This window comes from Stegostoma tigrinum, chromosome 5 (assembly GCF_030684315.1).
Source record: "Stegostoma tigrinum isolate sSteTig4 chromosome 5, sSteTig4.hap1, whole genome shotgun sequence".
NCBI lineage: Eukaryota > Metazoa > Chordata > Chondrichthyes > Orectolobiformes > Stegostomatidae > Stegostoma > Stegostoma tigrinum.
This window is the reverse complement of record NC_081358.1, coordinates 6,597,095-6,619,473: the sequence shown is the minus strand read 5'-3', so window position 1 is coordinate 6,619,473 and position 22,379 is coordinate 6,597,095. Positions and strand designations below refer to the sequence as shown.

Below are 22,379 nucleotides of genomic sequence, written 5' to 3'. Positions count from 1 at the left end.
CTATGGCTGAAAACCTGATTTGTAGGATTCAAACCATTAAAAGGATGGTTTGAGAAAAAACTTCACATAGAAAAACACAGTTCAATAGCACTAACTTTATTTTTAAGTTCCATTAAAATGCATATAGTTACATTCAGGGAAAAACAAATAAACATCGGACTGGAGATGTGTGAACATTACCTTTCCACAGCCAGAGCAGCTTCATTGTATAATCCACCACGGTAGAGCATTTGGAGCGCCAGCTCAAATTTGTGCACTTGTTCAAAGCATCTTGCAGATTGTCTGTAACACTGAGCCTTTCTGTATGAACAAGCTGCATCTCCCACCTAAGAGATAAAGGAGGAGGAAAAAATGAGTATGTATATTAAATTATGGCACTTAATTATAAATGATTTTTAAAAATTATTCTAACATAGGCATCACTAAAGAGGAATGCAATTAATCTGATCCCTTATTGCACTCGAGTAGGCGATGGCAATCCATCTTCTTGGAACTTAACAGTCCTTCAGCTGAACATACAACCATTAGTAAGCAGAAGGAAGTGCTTCCAAGATACAATTAAAGAACAATCATGTGTGGACCAGGTTGGGATGGTGCCACAGAATCAGACTTTTTACAGCACAGAAAGAAGTCCATTGACCCATCGTGTCCACACTGGTCATTGATCTGTTCTAATCCCATTTTCCAGCATCTGGCTCAGAGTTGAATGCTATGGGGTTTCAAATGTTCATCTAAATACTTAAGTGTCTTTAAGGTATCTGCCTTCACTACCCATTTATGCTGATAGTTCCATATACCCTGTGATAATATATTTTTCTTTCAATTCCCTCCAGTTTACTTTCTTCTTACCTTAAAATTGTGCCAACTGGTTGTTGATCCCTCTACTAAGTGGAAACGTTTCTCCTCATCTCTGCCCCTCATAACTTTGTACACCTCATTTAGAACCCTTTTAGCCTTCTCTGCTCAAAAATCCCCAGTCAACTTAGTCTTTCTTCTTCATTGAATCATTCCAGCCTACGCAACATGCTGGTGGATCTCTTTGCATCTTCTCCAGTGTAATCACATCCTTCCCATAATATGGCAATCACAACTGCACAGTACTCCAGCAAAAGTACCTAACAAAAGTCCTGTAGTTTCATTACAACCTTGTTGCTCTTGCGTTCAATGCTTTGACATTTATCCCCTGATTACTTAATGACCTTATCTACCTGTCCTACTGCCTTCAAGGAACTCTGAACTTGCACACTAATGTCCCTCTGATCCTCTGTAGTTCCTATAGTCCTACCGGTTAAGATGCAATCCATCACCTTGTTAGTCCTCCCAAAATGTATCACTTCACACTTTTCAAAACTAAAATTCCAATTGTCACTCTCAAGCCCATCTGTAACATTTTATAGTCTAAGGCTTTCCCCATTGTTATTTACCATACCATCAATTTTCATGTCATCGGCAAACTTACCAGCCCTAGCTCCTACATTAATGTCTTTATTATTAATGTACACAACAAACAGCAAGAGACCAAACTCTGTGGTACACCACTGGACACAGGCTTCCAGTCTCTGAAGCACCCTTCAACTACCACCCTTCCTACCACTAAGCCAATTTCAGATTCAATTTGCCAAATTATCCTGAATTCCATGGAATCTTATTTTCTTAGTCAGTCTGTTGTGTCAGACTTAATTAAAAGTCCATTAAAACTGAAGTCCATGTAAATAACTACCTGCACTAGCCTCACCCACACACCGAGTCACCTCCTCTCAAAATTCAACCATAATTAGTCAAACACTGAATCCCCACACAAAGCCTTGTTGACTATTCCTGAAAATGTCTGACTTGGAAAGGAACTTGAGGACAATATTCCAGTGTTTAGCCTTCTTCACGAGAGAGATCATGGGTTTGTGAGTTGCTGCTGATGACCATTTAATATTGCAGTGTATCCCATAGATAGATGATTGCAGCCACATACTTTGTGGTGGTGATGGTAGGGGAGGGGGGGGGGTGCAGGGGAAGTTAATGTTAAAATTGCTGCAGCATACTTTTCTCTGATTATGATTATCAGTCAATTGAGTAAACAGAACCCCTGTCGCACGTGCAAAAGAACTTCTATAATCTGACAAGACAGGTGGTATGAAAAGTAAAGGAATGGTCTGGAAATATTACTGTGATATCAAATAAGAACAAGGAATGCAGAAGCAATGATCACATGCCTTTCCTAATTTCTCAAGCAGTTCTGCACAAAGCTTGTACTCCTTCGCATTTCTCAAACACTTCATTGATAGTTTTGGCACTTTGCACTCCAGGTAAGTCTTGGCCAACTGGAGGTATTCAATCTGAATTTCCCTGGAAAGAGGTGGAAGAAAAAAAAATCTTTATTGTAAACATGCTTCCCTTTTTGCAGAAGAAATCCTTCATTAACTGAAAATTCAGAATGGAGGCTGGATCCCAATTTTTTTTTCTTTATTCATTCATGGGACAAGGGAGTCACTGGCTAGGCAGCATTTATTATTCATCCTTAATTGCCCAGAGGGCAGTTAAGAGTCAACCACATTACTATGGGTCAGGAGTCACATGTAGACCAGACCAGGTAAGGAAGGCAGTTTCCTTCCCTAAAAGGGCATTAGTGAGCCAGATGGGTTTTTCCTAATAATTGACAATGGATTCACAGTCATCATTAGATTTTTACTTCCAGATATTTATTGAATTCAAATTCCACCATCTGCCGTGGCGGGATTCGAACCCATGTCCTCAGAACATATTCTGGGTCTCTGGATTAACAGTCCAGCGACAATACCACTAGGCCATTGCCTGCCCATTATTATTCCTCTCAGCTGCAAGTTGCTGAACATCTACATACCAAAACTACAAGGTGTCAATCTAGCAAATGTGGAATATTTAGTCACATGACATTTTCACTGATTGCAGTCTGTGGGTCACGAAGCAGAGGATCCAGTTGCAGACTGCAAGCCGAGACCTAGCTCTTGCAGTTTTGAGATTAATCTGGTCGGGATTACTGTGTTGAAGGTAGAGCTATAGTTGATGTGTAGGAGCCTGATATAGCTGTCCTGGTTTTCCAGACATTCCAAGGAGTGTAGGGCTAGGGAAATGGTGTCCACTGTGGACCTGTTTCGCCAGTAGGAGAAGCATAGAAAGCATTCTATCAGGGTGTATAATGAACTGGTATGGCAACTGCTCTGTCCAGGACTGTAAGAAACGACAGAAAAGTGGTGTGTACAGCCTGGACCATCACAGAAACTAACCTCCTATTCAGGACTCCATTTACAATTCTTGTTGCTGTGGAAAGGCTGCCAATATCATCAAAGGCTCCTCCCAACCCAGTAATGCTCTCTTCCAACTTCTCAATCAGGAAGATACGGAAGGTTGGACACATACACTATCAGGTTCAAGAACAGCTTCTTCTCTGCCACTATTAGACAGATGAATGGACTAACTTCAAATAAAATTGATCTTGCTTTGTGCACCTCCTTGTAGCCATAACCTTGTATGCCTCGCTCTGTCTAAGCACCCTATGATCTGTGTGTCCTGGTTTGCTGTGATCTGTCTGTACTGCTCACAAACCAAAGCTTTTCGTTGCACTTAGGGAGGTGTGGCCACAATAAATGAAATCATATCATTTTACCTAATTATATAAAACTGTGAGACCAAAAATTGGTAGAGGGGTTCTGGATCTTGATCTGCTTGGTCTCCAAATGCACTTCCAAGTTTTCTTGCTGTATCTGAAATCTGGTATCTCCTCCCTCCCTTCTATTGCTACAGTGACAACCTCAGCTCCCAGCAATATGCTAAATTCTTTCACAGGGCAGAGACATTACTAATAACCAAAATATAACGTGAGGAACAAGGAACTTTGCTGGAAGGTAGTGAGAATTGGAACAAGCAATCACATCAGGGAGAATGAGAGGAATAAAGAGCAGGTATGAAGGCTGATAAATCCTACGTGAAAAACAAAAACCACAACAACAGCTTTGAGAAGCAAAAATATTAACACAGCATTAAGCAGCCAGAACCAAAAATGGCAGCAAAGGCAAAGAAGCAGTTTTCCAATCCATATTTCTGCCTGTCATGCCTCATCTCAAAAGCTAACATTCAAAACAAAAACAGGGTCAATATACCAACAAAGTTGTGACAAAGCTATCAACCTGAAATAAGATAATAAAATGTGAGGCTGGATGAACACAGCAGGCCCAGCAGCATCTCAGGAGCACAAAAGCTGATGTTTCGGGCCTAGACCCCTCTCTGATGAAGGGTCTAGGCCTGAAACATCAGCTTTTGTGCTCCTGAGATGCTGCTGGGCCTGCTGTGTTCATCCAGCCTCACATTTTATTATCTTGGATTCTCCAGCATCTGCAGTTTCCATTATCACTATCAACCTGAAATATCATTTTGCCTCTACATAAGCTATAGGCCTGCAGATTATTTCCAAAATTTTCTGTCCTAATTTCAGATTTCCAGCATTTGTAGTGCTTCCTTTTGTACTACCAAAGGACTTGGGTGCGTTACCTCTAGACTTACTTCAAAATTGCTTTGGGTTGCAAGTAAAATCAAACAATAGCAATGAAACACTGCACAAGCTTTACAAGAAGGATATCTTACCTCTGGCTCCTTTTCTTAACCTGTACATTAAGAACGGCATCATGTGCTAGTGCCAGTTTCTCTTTTTCCAAATCTCCACCTTTCTGGTAACACTTGGCAGCCACCTAAAAAATTGGAGAAACTTTTACAAAGCAAATAGAAACCATATAATTTGTGTAAACTTTGTTATCAGTGTAGCTTCGTGTGTAACATTTCTCGATCATTAAAATACCTTTGTGCATTAATATACTAAACACCTAACTGCCTCAACACAATAACAGAAACACAACTTGCTTGGACAGACTTTGGATACAAGCTTGTGGAGGTGACTAGTTCTTTAGCTGCCCAAGACTACTCCTGCACTCAAATCTTCTTGCAAAAAATGCTAATATTCCATTATCTTTACTAATTGTTTACTGCACCTGCCTGCTGACCCTTGGTGACTTAACAATGATAGCCATGTCCCTTCATACATCTAAACTTCCCAGGGCCTTACCATTTAACAGGCATACCTGTTTCTCCTAGCAAAGTAGATAACCTCACATTTTCCGCACTATTGTTCCATCATGAAACTGTTCAGGTTGGCAGAACTGAATCAAAATGGATCTTGTTCACTCCAGTAATTCTTATTTTCCTAGGAAAGGGGCGTTAGCTAGCATAGACAAACAGCCAGGGAGAGCGCGAAAGTGAGACAGTGAGAGAAGTGCAAGCTGTCTAGGATGTTTGACTTTGAACTTGCACATCTGAATGACAGCCAGAGCCTTATTTCAGCTCCCCACCCCCTCCCTTCTGACAAGTCCATCCTCAGCATCCTCCAGTGTTGCAGCGAATCAGAATGCAAATTTGAAGAACAACACCTTATCTTCCACTTGGGTACCCTACTTCCTGGAGGACTCAACATTAAGTTCTCCAATTTCAAATAACCTTGCCACCCATTCTCTGCCTCCCCTTCCAGCTCCACCTCCTCCCTTCTAGCCACCAACGGGATTCATCTTCCAACTGACCAACCAGGTTGTATCTACCACCAGTGCCCAACAATCACCACCATTCCACGTCCACCCCCTCCCCCCCCACCTCTTTATCCGCAGCTCCCCCTACCCCCACACCCAGTCCTGAAGAAGGGTAATACCTGAAACATTGACTGCTCTTTTCTTCCAGATGCTACCTGGCTTGCTGTGTTCTTCCAGCCTCCTGTTTGTCCGCCTTATTCTTAAGTCTTTGCTTTTGCTCGATACTTGGGTACTTTCCCCACAGAAGAACCTCTCAAACTATGGACCTTATGTGCATAAAGTACAGCACGAAAACAAACCCTCTGGTCCAACTCGTCCATGCTGACCAGATACCCTAAATTAATCTAGTCCCATTTGCCAGCATTTGGCCCATATCCCTCTGAACCCTTCCTTTTCATATATCCATCCAGATGCTTTTTAAATGTTGTTACAGTACCAGCCTCCACCACTTCCTCTGGCAGCTCGTTCCATACACACACCACCCTCTGCATGCATATCTTGCCCCTTAGGTTCCTTTAAATCTTCTACAAGGCAAAAACGAACAACACTTTGTGCTCTTAGGCAACATCATTGGCTTCAACTAACTTGTGGCATCTGAAAATTGATAAAGAATTCAGGCTAATTCTTCCCTCATTCCTGTGACACTTCGCCTTCATGACCTGATGTGTTTATGGTTAGCAAAAACGACATGCACAGCTTAAGACATAAGGATGGCATATTTCACTCAGTGACACACTGAGACTAAGGGAGTTAAGTAGGATAATCAGAGATCAGGACTTCCAAATATGCTGAGCAGTTTGTGGTGTGGTGGTAAGAGAATGGGGTCCAATCTGTCGTGGTTAGGGGGCTTGGGTGCTGTTAAAACCTCTCCTTCAAAGCTGTCCTCACTACAACAATTGCACTTCCTCAGACCAAGGACCAAATCTGGCTGAGCACAAACAAGGTTAACAACATTGCGTCGAGCTGGAGGAACACAGTAGGTCGGGCAGCATCCGAGGAACAGGAAAACTGACATTTCAGGTTGGACCTTTTCTGGAGAAGGGATCATCTCTGACTCCAGCATCAGCAGTTTTTACTATCTCTAGTCTAAGACTTACTGCCTCATGAAATATATAAAATGCCACCCTCCTTCTGCAAAATAAGCTGGTCACTCTCTTCAGTACAATACAGAAGTTGGGTGGGTTGGTTCCAAATTCCTGACATCTTTGGGTCTTTTTGCAAGTTTGATCTTTCATGCACATCAAATCTCACCTGTTCACCCATAATGAATTTCACCCATTCCCCTCTCCCTACAGGATCCTGAAAAATCCTGTCGGGCCTGTTTACCTGGTCATCAAGCCACCAGCTAGGTTTCACAGTTCAACTTTAACATTTTTGATCTCACCTTCCAACACTGATGTTTTGCAAAGTAGTCACCTCTTTCTGCCCATTCTTGCAACGTTGAGGCCTTTACAAACATGCTGTCATCAAGCTCTGAAAAAAAAACATGCACTTCAAATAAATTTGAACTAACTTCATTCCAATAAAACATATCCAAGTCAAAATGAACATACTACAAATGCGAGCTGATATTGTTGGAAATTTTGCACTGCTCTAATGATATAGAGAAAAGTATAAAATATTGTTCATTTCAGGTGGAAATGAAATATACATCCACTCTCTGGCCTATTTAAAAATGACCATTAAATTCGGTTTGGTCGGTAGGGCTTTTGCTGCAGCTAGAGGTTCAAGCCCTACTCCAGGATCTAAAGATATAACCTAATACTCAATGCAGCACAATGCTAAAAACAAATTTTTTACCATTTTTCACCATAATCACACCACGCAATTGTTTAAACTCTTTACAGTTATTAGGCTAGTTAATTTATGTCCTAAGGACTGAAACCCATTCATGACTGAGCTGCAATAAAGACAGGAGCTTGCAAATTAGGGCTTCTCTCTCTCTTCATGTAAAATTTATGATGTGGAGCTGCTGGTGTTGGACTGGGGTGGACAAGATCAGAAGTCACACAACACCAGATTATAGTTAATTTGAAGTTACAAACGTTTGGAGTGCTGCCTCCTTGTCACGTGAAGTGCAGAGAGCTCAAAAGATCATACAAATGGTGTGAGTGGAATGTCGAAAGGTTGAATAAGAAGTCTCTGCAGGTGATCAAAAGTGTCAGACAGTCTGAATAAAGTGTCAACAGCTGAACAAGTGAAGGGATGACTTATAATCCAATTAATTGAGGCAAAGAGAAAATTACAAAAAAGTTAAAATTAAGGTGATGCTGGAGACAAACAAAGTGACTGGAATAACATGGTAGGTAGAAGAGTCGCATGCTGGGGGTCTAACCAAAGTAGCAAGTAATTCAAAACTGTATCACCTAATTAAGGTAAACAGACCATAAGATATCAAGGTGATGGTGTCAAAACAAGACAGTAAGGAAGATATTACAGGTACAGAACAGTATGGTGGGGTTACATATAGTGCGACATGAAGCCATCTTCATGGCTGTGGAACTTGGCGATCAGTGTCTGCTCGGCGATTCAGTTGCTGTACATCCTACAGATTGCCTTAGCAGTCACTTACCTGAAGAGTGGGGGCCGAATGTCGTTGACCACTGAAGTGTTCCCCGACTGGGAGGGAACATTTCTGTCTGGCAGAGTTCCAAGGCATAGTATATTGGCGAGACCATGCAGATGTTACAACAAGACAACAAAATGCGAGGCTGGATGAACACAGCAGGCCATCTCAGGAGCACAAAAGCTGACATTTCGGGCCTAGACCCTTCATCAGAGAGGGGGATGGGGTGAGGGTTCTGGAATAAATAGGGAGAGAGGGGGAGGCGGACCGAAGATGGAGAGAAAAGAAGATAGGTGGAGAGAGTATAGGTGGGGAGGTAGGGTGATGTTACAACAATGTTGTGCAGTGTCCATTCATCCATTGTTGTAACGTCTGCATGGTCTCACTAATATACCATGCCTTGGGGCCCTGCCAGACAGGAATGTTCCCTCCCAGTTGGGGAACACTTCAGTGATCAAGGACATTCAGCCTCCAATCTTTGGGTAAGCGTCCTCAAAGGCATTCTTCAGGATGTACAACAATGCAGAATCGCCGAACAGTTGCTGTTCCATACCCATGGAGACGGCCTCAACTGTGATCGTGCGTTTATGCTGAGCTATAGGTAACCCAGCCATACTGTTCTGTATCTGTAAAATCTTCCATACTGTCCTGTTTTGACGCTATCACCTTGATAACTTGTTATGATCTTTCTACCTTAATTAGGTTGTTCAGTTTTGAATTACTTGTTGCTTTGGTTAGACCCACATCGTGAGACTCTTACACCTAATCATGTTATTCTAGTTATTTAGTTTGACACCAGCACCACTTTTATTTTTAATTTTTTGTAATTGTCCCTCTGCCTCAGTTAATTGGATTGTAGGTTATCCCTCCACTTGTTATTCAGCTGTTGACACTTTACTCACACTGGCTGGCACTTTTGATCACCTGCAGAGACTTATTATTCAGCTTGTTGACAGTCCACTCACACCATAAAACTTTGGCTGTGTTGAGTATTCTTAACCTCTCCACTTTCATACCTCTGTTCTCATCTGTTTTAACCACTCTGACGAAATCTCTCTTGATGAAATAGGTGAAGGCTGGGTCACGTTTCCCTTTGTTTTCATCGAAGATCCACAAGTTGACCCTTGCTCTTGTGAAAGCTGTGTACAATTGTTTGAGTTCACAATTCAGCAACTGATATACAAAAAGAAATTAGCATTTTGATTAGAATGGATCTTAACATTCATTTTTGAGTCTACACAGCACAACAGATCATTAGTCATTGTTTTTAACTCAGCTGTGACAATATACTTAAGATTTTAACAACAGCGTTAGAACAAAAATTATTTTTGAATTTTATTCCGTTCACCATGACATTTTCCTGAGCTACTCAAGCATTGCGTAAGGTACTATTTTAAGGAAATGAACTATCTACTGATAGTTACATATTTTAAAACTAGCCTGAAGGACTTGCCTATAATTTCCAAGGCCACTTCACCTGTACTTGCATGAAGTTGGCAAAGCACAATGTCTACTGTCACATTAGGGTACCAGTCCCAATAAAAGGAGCTGACGTATTACAGACTGCTCATTGACAGATCAATTGTACTGCTCTTAAAATCTATATTGCGCTCTGGCCTGATCCATAAACACTTGTGATTATGAATGAAACTTCCTTTTTATAATCTGCATAAACCCCCAACAAATACCTCATTCTTCAACTTGTCTACTTCTACTCTTGTTACTTTTCCAGTCGTATTTACTACTTCTCATTTGCAAAATGCATTGCCCATACATTAAAAACCTCTCTTTCTGAAGATGCAGCATACTATACACTACATGTCTTCATCTCTGTTAAATGGCAGGATGCTCTTGCAGAATGCTGCAGAATGTGAGCAGAGCATGGTGCAACAATATTATGGCCTAAAACAAGTGTGTTTTCTCCTGTTCTTTTTAAGTGAAAAGCTGAGAGAGAAGTACTGAGCAGTCTACTCAAAGCCCATAAATTAAACAGCCTGAATGGATGGTCCCTATGAGCCAGGACTTTTAGTTTTAGTTTTTCAGTAGTAGTTGTTGCTGGGGTTTTGAAGTGACTGTACATCTCTTCCTGCTATTCACTCTTTCTCTGTTTCATCTTGATTATGTTTTTCCTCCTGGACTGAAGAATTGCCTGAGATAATCTACTTTTACTGAATTTGTCTTTGCCCAGCGTGCATTCATGGGACGCTACTACAGCATTTAGTAGTTAAATAATATATCATTCTGTTAAGTTTTCCAATAGAGTTAACTATTCCAATTACTTCTTTCTTTTGTTGTATTTTAACCATATTGTGTGAATAAAGTGTGCTTTGCTTCAAATCTGGTAGGGAGGGACAGTGGCTCAGTGGTTAGCATTGCTGTCTCACAGTGCCAGGGACCCAGGTTTGATTCCAGCCTTGGGTGACTGTGCAAATTCCACACAGACATTCTCCATGTGATGATGTGGGTTTTCTCCAGTGTTCCACTTTCATCCCACAGCGCAAAGATGTGTGGGTTAGGTGAACTGGTCATGCTAAATTGCCCACGGTGTCCACGGATTTGCAGGCCAGGTGGATTAGCCACGAGTAACGTATGGTTGTAGGGCGAGGGCAGGGGTTTGGGTCTGGATGGAATGCTACTTTGGAAGGTCAGTACGGGCTGAATGGCCTGAGGAATTCTATGATTCTGCGGTAGTTTGACCAATCGAATTACATCCAGATCGCAATTCTTGGCATTTGCCTTTAAAATAAGAAAAGGTTAGTGTCGAGGTTAATGGTATTCCATGGTTCACTAATGTCCTTTACAGAAGAAAATCTGCCATCTTTACCTGGTCTGGCCTACATGTAATTCCAGACCCACCACTAGGCAATTAGGAATGGGCAATAAATGCTGGCCTGGCCAGTGATGCCCACATCCTGTAAACAAGTTAGAAAAAAAAACTTAATATATTTTGGGGGTTGTTTGGCCTGGCCCATAACAATGACCTGACAGTCAAGGGCCTAAAACTTCACAAGTGGACAATTCCAGGAATTCTAATTTCTTTCCCAATACATGGTACTTCCTGGTTTAAAGGGACAATATTGGAAGTGTGTACACATACGAATGAGTAAGATGAGTGAAAATAAATATCTGGCTCAAAGCCTGATGTAGGATAAGTGGGTCTGGTTCATGGGACACTGGCATCAGTACCTGCGAGAGTGGGGTCTGTACTATTGGGATGACCTGCTCCTGAACTGTGCTGAGACCAGTCTTTTTAAAGCAAACCGCTTATCTATATAAGTAGACAAGGCTTTAAAACTAAAATGATGGGGTGAGGGGGTAAGAGGACAGTCAAGGCAAGAGAACAAAATAATAATATGGGAAATGAAGACTGAAGGAAAATCAGGGTGGCTACTGAATGAAAAGGACGACACTTTAAAACAGAGTGTAAGATTCCAGTGTTCAACCTACGGATGCATGGCGAGTGCATGAATGAAAGCCAAGTGGTCAAAGGGAAAATGACAGAGCAGATCATTGGAGTGTGAGATAACAAAGTGTGGAGCTGGATGAACACAGCAGGCCCAGCAGTATCTCAGGAGCACAAAAGCTGATGTTTCGGGCCTCGACCCTTCATCAGAAAAGGGGGATGGGGAAAGGGAATTGGAATGAATGGGGGGGGGGGGGGGGGGGGGGGGGTGCGGGGAGAGAAATGGTTCGCGACTGGGAGGTGCAGTTGTTTGTTGCGAACCGAGCGGATGTGTTTACAACTGCACCTCCCAGTCGCGAACCATTTCAACTCCCCCTCCCATTCCTCAGACGACATGTCCATCATGGGCCTCCTGCAGTGCCACAATGATGCCACCCGAAGGTTGCAAGAACAGCAACTCATATTCCGCTTGGGAACCCTACAGCCCAATGGTACCAATGTGGACTTCACAAGCTTCAAAATCTCCCCTTCCCCAACTGCATCCCAAAACCAGCCCAGTTCTTCCCCTCCCCCCACTGCATCCCAAAACCAGCCCAGCCTGTCTCCGCTTCCCTAACCTGTTCTTCCTCTCACCCATCCCTTCCTCCCACCTCAAGCCTCACTTCCATTTCCTACCTACCACCTCCTTGACCTGTCCGTCTTCCCTGGACTGACCTATCCCTTCCCTACCTCCTCACCTATGCTCTCCTCTCTACCTATTTTCTTTTCTCTCCATCTTTGGTCCACGTTTCCCCCCCCCCCCCCCCCCCCCCCCCCTATTTATTCCAGTTCCCTCTCCCCATCCCCCTCTCTGATGAAGGGTCGAGGCCCAAAACATCAGCTTTTGTGCTCCTGAGATGCTGCTTGGCCTGCTGTGTTCATCCAGCTCCACACTTTGTTATCTTGGATTCTACAGCATCTGCAGTTCCCATTATCACAGATCATTGGAGTGTGTTGCCTACCTTGATCACTCTGGAAGAGCAGTGTACTAAATGGCAGAGCAGATATCAAAGTTTGTAATCGTCTGCTGCATGCTACACAATTTTTGCCACAACTAGAACATGGGCCTTGTAACTAGGTGGGTGTGTGGAGAAGGGGAGGAGGTAGTGAACACTTTCTGGCTCGGTGTCCTGAGGTTAACACATTTGGTTACAATTCCAAATCATGCAACTGCAATTACCCGTTCTCCAACACACATACACTTTTCCTTCCCTCTTTCCTGGCCATTGGATATTGGCCAAATTGCAGAAAGAAACATCTCAAAAATAAAGATCAAAACCAAATGCATTGATGAAATCCTTCAAATGTCAACTAACTATCCCTATGAATTCACTTTGTGCCTGTCTTCCTTGCCTATGTTTTCCTACACAGTACTATATAATTGTCTGCAGCCTGGTTGGTGGAAAGTACCCCACTCCTATTACTGTACCTTAGCAGGCCATATGAACATTGGGCTTGCATGATTTCTTGCTGAGCTTCTGCTGCAGAAGACACAGATGGCTTTGGCCAAGACTGCAGCGGATGTGTTAGATGTTGCGTCATGTCTGGATCCACAAGCATCTTCCACAAATAAGAGGTTATGCTTCAGTTACACAGGGCACTGGTAATAGTGCATTTGGAATACTGTGTACAGTATCGGCCACTTTATTAAGGAAGGATGCAAGTGTATTGGACACATTTGAGACGAGGTGTACCAAACAAATACCTGGAATGGAGGCTCGGAGGGTTGAACGAGGAAAGATTGGATAATTTAGGCATTACGTGCTAAAGTTTATTGGGTAGGTAGCGATTTGACTGAAACATGTAAGATTTGGAGGAATCTTGACAAGGTAGATATGGAGAAGAAGCATCTTTTCCATGAGAATCTAAACCTCGGGGTCGCTAGTAAAAAATCAGGATTGCTCATATAAAATAGAAACAGGGCAGGCTTTTCTTTTATTGTAGGGTTGACAGTCTGAAACTCTTCTTGTCATGGTTGCGCAAATACATCTGACTACTACAAAATGAAGAAATGACTAATGCCAAGATACTGAGCATTTTCACACAGCAGCTGGACAGTAAGTCCTTGTTATTGCAGTACATCGTAGATTTGACATGCAGTGCTTCCAAATAATTACAGGTGTGCGTCATGGGGATGCTTGCTGTGTCAGTTTAAACATGGCATGTGAGTGCATGAAATGTATTCAGCTTTCTTGTAATAGAGGTCCAAAGTCTTCTCTTTTCCAACAATGGATGGCAAATTGCTAGATGCAGCAAATTTCATACTGTCCAGGTCTTGCTGCATTTGGATGCAGACTACTTCAGAAGTTGAGGAGTCACAAAGTGCTCAACGTTGCTCAGTGATCTTCCCCACTTCTGATCTCTTGTCGGAGGAAAGGTCATTGATAAAGCAGCTGAAAATGGTTGGGCCAAGGACATGACCCTGACGTCACTGCCTCAAAATCTCAGGCTGGGCTGGTTTTGGGATGCAGTGGGGGGAGGGGAAGAACTGGGCTGGTTTTGGGATGCAGTGGGGGAAGGGGAGATTTTGAGGCAGTGACGTTCAGTGGCTGAGATGAGTGACCTCCAACAATCTCAATTCTCTTCCTTTGCGCAAGATAGACCTCCAACTAGCAGAGACCTTTCCCCCAGTTCCCAATGATTTTCGTTTTGCTGGGGATCTTTGATGTCACACTCAGTAATATTATGTCAACAGCAAGAACCCTCACCTCACATCTTTTGTCCATGTTTGAACCAAAGCAGTAATAAAGTCATTCCAGTTTCAATGAGTAGGTCTGGTGGAACCCAAAAACAGCTAGTAGTAAGTAGGTTATCATTGACTAAATCCTCTTTCATAGCACTGTTGATGACAGCTTCCATCACTTGACTGAAGATCGAGAGTTGGCTGGTGAGTGTTAATTGGTGCAGATGCCAATGTTGTAGCTGTACTGAAACAGCTTGGCTAGGTAGGTGCAAATTCTGCAGCACAAGTCTTCAGTACTATTGTTGGAATGTGGTTGCAGCCTACAGCCTTGCAGTATCCAGCATTTCAGTCCTTTCTTGATATCACATGGAGTGACTTAAATTGTTTGAAGACAGACAGAACTTCTGAGGATAGCTCACCAGAACCGAAACGTTATCACTTTTTTCCTTCACAAATGCTTCCATACCTGCTGAGCTTTTCCAGCAACTTTGTTTTTGTTCCTGACTCGGAACAATATTGCTGCATTTTTGGTGCTGCTGGAATAAAATCCTGGAATCCCCTTGTTAACAGCACTGAGAGCGCGCCTGCAACATAAGGACTGCAGTGATTTAAGAAGGCCACTTACCACCTTCATGAGGGCATTGAGGGATTGGTAATAAAGTTTAGTCTTCCCACCAATGCTCTCATCCCATGCAAGACTTTCTTTAAAAAAAAACACATTTTATCTTACAATAATTGCATTACATTTTACCTTGTGCAATTCCACATTGAATTCAAGAGGTCTGCTTTGTGAAACAATATCATCTATCGGTTGCTCCAGTACTGGCTCATATTGGTCTTTTGACTGAGGTGAAGGTTGAAAAGAGGAGATGACCCTCCATTCCTTATCAGCCTGAAAAGCATCAAACACACAGTACATTCTTCAATTAAAGTACTCAAAATATTGTTAACTTTCATATTTACAGTCTTCTCACTTCCCAATCTAAATCAATATTGTCTGCTCTCCAGACTGGTCTCATCCAAGCAAGATTTTGACTGCCCTCCTCAGTTCTGAGGAAGGTCACCAGACCTGAAATGTTAAATCTGATTTCTCTCCACAGATACTGCCAGACCCGGTGGGCTTTTCCAGCAACTTCCGTTTTTGATTTTACTCCCCTCACCTGGCTTAAACCACTGGATTGGTGTGTGGATGGAGGCAATTAAAACAACAAGAGTTCTCCCCCCGCATCTTCATACAGAGGACCCTTCCCTCCTAAACTAAAACCTGACCCATTTTTAAGCAGTTACCTCGGAATCCGTGAAGAAATTATAGAGCAGGACATCATCGAATTCCAAACCTTTGGCTTCGTAAATTGTCAGAACCAGGGCCAGGTTAAGTTCTTCTGGAATTGTATCCTTTGCCTTTTCATTAGTAACCAGAATAACCTGAAAAGTACGGTGTTATAAAATTAAGGATACTGAATCAATTTTACAAGATCAATGCCGATAAAGACGACACAACCTCAATACAGATCATCTGCAACACTGACTTACGCAACAGAGAAAAAACTGGAGTCGGCTGCATTTTGTTTTTAATTCATTCTTCAGGTGGTATTCCAGGCATGTGACCCAGTGATGGTCACGGAATAGTATTATTATTCCATTTCAGGATGGTGCATATCCAACAACATCAGTCAGACCAACACAACAGGAAATAACACTAACAGAATCCTTAGTGTCCAGGGAATGATAACTGTCCAATCTAAAAGGTGACATGGCCTCTGAAGCCAAGGAGAAATATGGGAGTTAACTGTCATCCATATAGCCAAAAGGTCTATTTCCAGAAGCCCATCATGATCTCTAACTCCTGTAAATATTGAAAAGAGCTCTTGGTGGAATTTGTAGTCATGAAGAGTGTAGTGGTAGGTTGAGAATGATCAAACCAGATCACTAAGGTTGGACATGATAATGAGCATTTGAAGACAAGTGGGAAATTATTGGTTTAGTGCAAGATGGTTGTTTTGGCTGTGGAAGAACCAGGTGACACGGCCACCTGGACCATGATTTTCTGTACAAGAAAAGTACGGAATGCATTAGTATCAGGGGCTCTGCAGCTCAGGCTGAGATCATGTCCAAAGCCTGGGAACCAGAGTTTTCCAGACCAGCTGCTCTCTCATTCCTGATTCCTTTCATGAATGGAAACAGTTTCTTTCTACTCTGGCTAGACCTGTCACAATTCTGACCATCTCTGTCAAAACTCTCAATCTCCATTCGGAAAAGTGTCCTAACTTTTCCAATCCACTTTCAGAACTGAAGAAGTTTCTCATTCCTAGAGAACAGCAGCTCTTCTGATCAGTGCTGAGAAGGGGAACTCTGCTTCATTACTACTGGAAATCATGTTAGCTCTCCCTATGATTTTCTCTGACTGAAGGAATTATCTTCTGATTCAATTTTTGATCCCAATTTTTCCTTCTTGATGTTGTTCTACAATTCAAGCTGATCACTTGAGCTGTTCATGAGCTAAGTGGCTCATTTACACAGTGACATCAAATGAGTTTCCTAATTAAAATACACATGACATGATTAGGTGTATAAATACAAACCTGATGAGCACCAAATTCTATTGGCTGGGATTTCCGCTTGTTTCCCCGAAGCAAAATAGCCAAGTCACTGACACTGCAGGACTCTAGTACAGAAGGTTTTGGTCCATCAAAGAGGCCAGTGTCTCTTGGCAAGCGATCAAAGGACTCTGGAAAATAGTACTGAAGAAGATCCACCACACCAGAAGCCAAATTCAAAATTCCTAAATATACACAAGAAGCTTACATTAAACAATAGAAAGCACACCAAAAATTAAAGATGTTATATACAGCTTGTCAATGTTTAAAATATTGCTGTCCAATATGTTCGCCACAGTGGTTACGAAACTGCAAGTGGATCTAAATCTAATTAAAAGAAAAACCAGTAAATAACACAATTTATCATAACATTCATATAATTGGATGTTTAATATGGAAAGACAAAGCACTGTTTACAGTGAACATTAACCACGGAAATTCGAGGGACTTTGCTGATGTGATCTCAACATTCATATTTCCAAGATATATTCATTTTTAATTCTTTTTGCATTCATTGGTAAAACGCTATAATGAAACATTTAATGCACAAGTTGTTTGTGATCACGCGTGTTTTGCTTCTTTTGCTTATTTGCTATTTAATAATACTAGTCTTAACATTATGTTAACACCAGCAACACTGCATGGAGAGGGAGCTGTGATTGTAGTCAGTTTGTCCAATTAGAATAGCCACTCAAAGCCAGTGCAAAACAGATTTGCATTGAAATAGCACATATACGCTACATGCCGCAATGAGGTGAATGAGCAGAAAATCTGTTTTAGTGATTTTGATTGGTAAACAATACTGACCTGGACACCAGGGAGAACGTCTCTGTATTTCCCTGAAACAGGAATGTGGGATCTTATATATCAACTGAGAAGTGAAATGCCTCAACTGAGAAACAGAAACTTCATCAGTACAGCACCCTCGCTACGACACCGGAGCTTCAATCTAGATACTGTGCTCAAACCCTTGGGGTTTGGCTCAAATCCACACCCTCTTCAGTTAGGGGCAAAAGTGCTATCACTGACTGACAGCTGTCAACTCTGTCAAGGGGAATAAATAATAAGCAGCTCCAAAAGTGGATGTAATGACAAAAGGGTAGGTAACATTAATTAAGACCATAAGACATAGGAGTGGAAGGAAGGCCATTTGGCCTATCGAGTCCACTCCACCATTTAATCATGGCTAATGGGCATTTCAACTCCACTTCCCTGCACTCTCCCCATGGCCCTTAATTCCTTGTTAGATCAAAAACTTATCAATCTCTGCCTTGAAGACATTTAACGTCCCAGCCTCCACTGCACTCCGTGGCAATGAATTCCACAAGCCCACCACTCTCTGGTCGAAGAAATGTCTCCTCATTTCCGTTCTAAATTTACCCCCTCTTATTCTAAGGCTGTGCCCACGGGTCCTAGTCTCCCCGCCTAACGGAAACAACTTCCCAGCGTCCACCCTTTCTAAGCCATGCATTACCTTGTAAGTTTGTTAGATCCCCCCTCAACCTTCTAAACTCTAATGAATATAATCCCAGGATCCTCAGCTGTTCATCATATGTTAGGCCTACCAATCCAGGGATCATCCATGTGAATCTTCGCTGGACATGCTCCAGTGCCACTATGTCCTTCCTGAGGTGTGGGGCCCAAAATTGGACACAGTATTCTAAAAGGGGGCCGAACGAGAGCACTATAAAGTCTCAGAAGCACATTGCTGTTTTTATATTCCAACCCTCTTGGGAGAAGTGACAACATTACATTCACCTTCTTAATCACGGACTCAACCTCCAAGTTAACCTTTAGAGAATCCTGGACTAGCACTCCCAGATCCCTTTGTACTTCGGCTTTATGAATTTTCTCACCGTTCAGAAAACAGTCCATGCCTGTATTCTTTTTTCCAAAGTGCAAGACCTCACATTTACTCACGTTGAATTTCATCAGCCATTTCCTGGACCACTCCCATAAACTGTCCACACCTTTCTGCAGCCTCCGCACCTCCTCAGTACTACCTGCCTGTCCACCTAACTTCATATCATTGGCAAACTTTGCCAGAATGCCCCCAGTCCCTTCATCCAGATCATTAATATATAAAGTGAACAGCTGTGGCCTCAACACTGAACCCTGCAGGACACCACTCGTCACCAGTTGCCATTCCGAAAAAGAGCCTTTTATCCCAACTCTCTGCCTTCTGTCAGACAGCCAGTCCTCAATCCAAGCCAGCAGCTCACCTCGAACACCATGGGCCCTCACCTTACTCAGCAGCCTCCCATGAGGCACCTTATCAAAGGCCTTTTGGGAGTCTAAATAGATAACATCCACTGGGTTTCCCTGGTCTAACATACTTGTTACCTAATCAAAGAATTCTAACAGGTTTGTCAGGCACGACCTCCCCTTACTAAATCCACGCTGACTTGTTCTAATCTGACCCTGCACTTCCAAGAATTTAGAAATCTCATCCTCAACAATGGTAAAATTCTAGAATCTAACAACCGAGGTTAGGCTAATCGGCCTGTAATTTTCCATCTTTTGTCTTGATCCTTTCTTAAACAAGGGGGCTACAACAGCGATTTTCCAATCATCTGGGACTTTCCCAGACTCCAGTGACTTTCGAAAGATTACAACCAATACCTCAGCTATTTCCTCAGCCACCTCCCTCAGAACTCTAGGATGTAGCCCATCGGGACCAGGATATTTATCAATTTTTAGACCTTTTAGCTTTTCTAGCACTTTTTCTTTTGTAATGGCTACCCTACTCAACTCTGCCCCCTGACTCTCCTTAATTGTTGAGATACTACTCACGTCTTCCACTGTGAAGACTGACGCAAAGTACTTATTAAGTTCTTCAGCTATTTCCTTATCTCCCATCACTAGCCTTCCAGGATCGATTTGGAGCGGCCCAATGTCTACTTTCGCCTCTCGTTTGTTTCTTATGTATTGAAAGAAATTTTTACTATCATTTCTAATATTACTGGCTAGCCTACCTTCATATCTAATCCTCTCCTTCCTTATGTCTCTCTTTGTTATCCTCTGTTTGTTTTTGTGGCCTTCCCAATCCAGATTTCTCAGTGCTCTTGGTCACTTTATAGGCTGTCTCTTTTTCTTTGATACATTTCCAGACTTCCTTTGTCAGGCTTGGCTGTCTAATCCACACTCCCCCCCGACCAACCCCCAGATAATCTCTTTTCTTTGGGATGAACCTCTGTACTGTGTCCTCAATTACACCCAGTAACTCCTGCCATCGTTGCTCTACTATCTTCCCCGCTAGGCTCTGCTTCCAGTCGATTTTCGTCAGTTCCTCTCTCATACCCCTGTAATTACCTTTACTTAACTGTAACACCATTACATCCGATTTTGCCTTCTCTCTTTCAAACTGCAAAATTAATTCAACACAACATACAAAAATATCATTTGGCTCATTGGAGTCCTTTAAGCTTTCTGAAAGTGTATTTTCGCTAGCCTCATTCCTCTGCTCAATCACAGGTATATTCCTCTTACTGACCATTCAATTTTCTTTAGTAATCACTGATTGTCTCACCTTCCACTACACTCATTGGTAGTGGGTTTGCCCAAAAGCTAAATCTGTCTCCCCATACATATGTGAAGAGCTGATGGAAACAGTACATTTTTGCCTAAGATTTGGCTAATAACAAATGACAAAGTATTGTGATAACTAGAAAAGCATTTCATAAGCACAGTGCACTTATCATTCATACAGCACGGTAGTTACGCTACTGCTTTTAATAATCAGTGTTTTGCATTAATGATCCAGAGATGCGAGAGTTCAAATACCACTACAGCAGATGAAAACATTTAAAAGCATATACGGATGATACTTTTGATCTATAAATCATTGTAATAGAGATTGCACATAGCAGAGAATTTGTTCTGAAGCTGTAATCTGATTTGGAGAAGTTTGATGAGATGAACACTACCAACGACATCCATGGTTTTGTTTACAATAGCTTCATAGGACCTTTTAAGTTTACTCGTGGTAACAGGTAAAGCTTAGCTTCACATCTTTTCTGAAAGACAACACCTCCAACACTAGCACTCCTTCAGGACTAGGCTTAAGTTTCTCAAATAGGATTTAAAATCAGAGGTTTAGATCAATTATGCAGATGAATGGGATTTGGCAGACAGAATTAGATATAAATGTGAACAATGGATACAGGTACAAGAAATGGGAAATGTACAAATCAACAATGAAGGGGATTTTTTGAAACACTGTTGGCAAGATATGAAAATGCAAAATGTTCAAAAGCAATCATCTGTCAACTCTGAAAGCACTTGGTCACAGTAAAGCAGTAATTGTAACAGCTCAGAGCCCAGGACATAGACAGATATGTTATACACCGATATAAGGTGAAACCAATTTTGTAGCTTGGCAATGAAATGTGAGGCTGGATGAACACAGCAGGCCCAGCAGCATCTCAGGAGCACAAAAGCTGACGTTTTGGGCCTAGACCCATCATCAGAGAGGGGGATGGGGTGAGGGTTCTGGAATAAATAGGGACAGAGGGGGAGGCGGACCGAAGATGGAGAGAAAAGAAGATAGGTGGAGAGGAGAGAATAGGTGGGGAGGTAGGGAGGGGATAGGTCAGTCCAGGGAAGACGGACAGGTTAAGGAGGCGGGATGAGGTTAGTAGGTAGGAGATGGAGGTGCGGCTTGGGGTGGGAGGATGGGATGGGTGAGAGGAAGAACAGGTTAGGGAGGCAGAGACAGGTTGGACTGATTTTGGGATGCAGTGGGGAGAGGGGACGAACTGGGCTGGTTTTGGGATGCGGTGGGGGAAGGGGAGATTTTGAAGCTGGTGAAGTCCACATTGATACCATTGGGCTGCAGGATTCCCAAGCAGAATATGAGTTGCTGTTCCTGCAACCTTCGGGTGGCATCATTGTGGCACTGCAGGAGGCCCATGTCATCTAAAGAATGGGAGGGGGAGTGGAAATGGTTTGCGACTGGGAGGTGCAGTTGTTTATTGCGAACCGAGCGGAGGTGTTCTGCAAAGCAGTCTCCAAGCCTCCGCTTGGTTTCCCCAATGTAGAGGAAGCCACACCGGGTACAGTGGATGCAGTATACCACATTGGCAGATGTGCAGGTGAACCTCTGCTTAATGTGGAAAGTCATCTTGGGGCCTGGGATAGGGGTGAGGGAGGTGGTGTGGGGGCAAGTGTAGCATTTCCTGCGGTTTGCAGGTGAAGGTGCCGGGTGTGGTGGGGTTAGAGGGCAGTGTGGAGCGAACAACGGAGTCACGGAGAGAGTGGTCTCTCCGGAAAGCAGACAGGGGTGGGGATGGAAAAATGTCTTGGGTGGTGGGGTCGGATTGTAGATGGCAGAAGTGTCGGAGGATGATGCGTTGTATCCGGAGGTTGGTGGGGTGGTGTGAGAGAATGAGAGGGATCCTCTTTGGGTGGTTGTGGTGGGGGCGGGGTGTGAGGGATGTGTTGCGGGAAATGCGGGAGACGCGGTCAAGGGCATTCTCAACCACTGTGGGGG

The 22,379-nt window shown here is 42.8% G+C and overlaps 1 protein-coding gene across 3 annotated transcripts in view; it reads right to left on the bottom strand.

Annotated features, from left to right (window-relative positions):
- The window catches only part of LOC125451825 (TPR and ankyrin repeat-containing protein 1-like), a 93,365-nt gene that overhangs the window by 11,177 nt on the left and 59,809 nt on the right, over window positions 1-22,379 (bottom strand). For all 3 annotated transcript variants that reach the window (XM_048529451.2, XM_048529453.2, XM_048529452.2), the window contains exons 15-22: window positions 16,874-17,073; window positions 15,579-15,716; window positions 15,043-15,183; window positions 9,183-9,339; window positions 6,985-7,073; window positions 4,612-4,715; window positions 2,208-2,340; window positions 181-326 (exon numbers count right to left, since the gene is read on the bottom strand). In XM_048529451.2, the coding sequence (XP_048385408.2) occupies window positions 181-326; window positions 2,208-2,340; window positions 4,612-4,715; window positions 6,985-7,073; window positions 9,183-9,339; window positions 15,043-15,183; window positions 15,579-15,716; window positions 16,874-17,073 (1,108 nt within the window). The remainder of the gene's footprint in view (window positions 1-180; window positions 327-2,207; window positions 2,341-4,611; window positions 4,716-6,984; window positions 7,074-9,182; window positions 9,340-15,042; window positions 15,184-15,578; window positions 15,717-16,873; window positions 17,074-22,379) is intronic.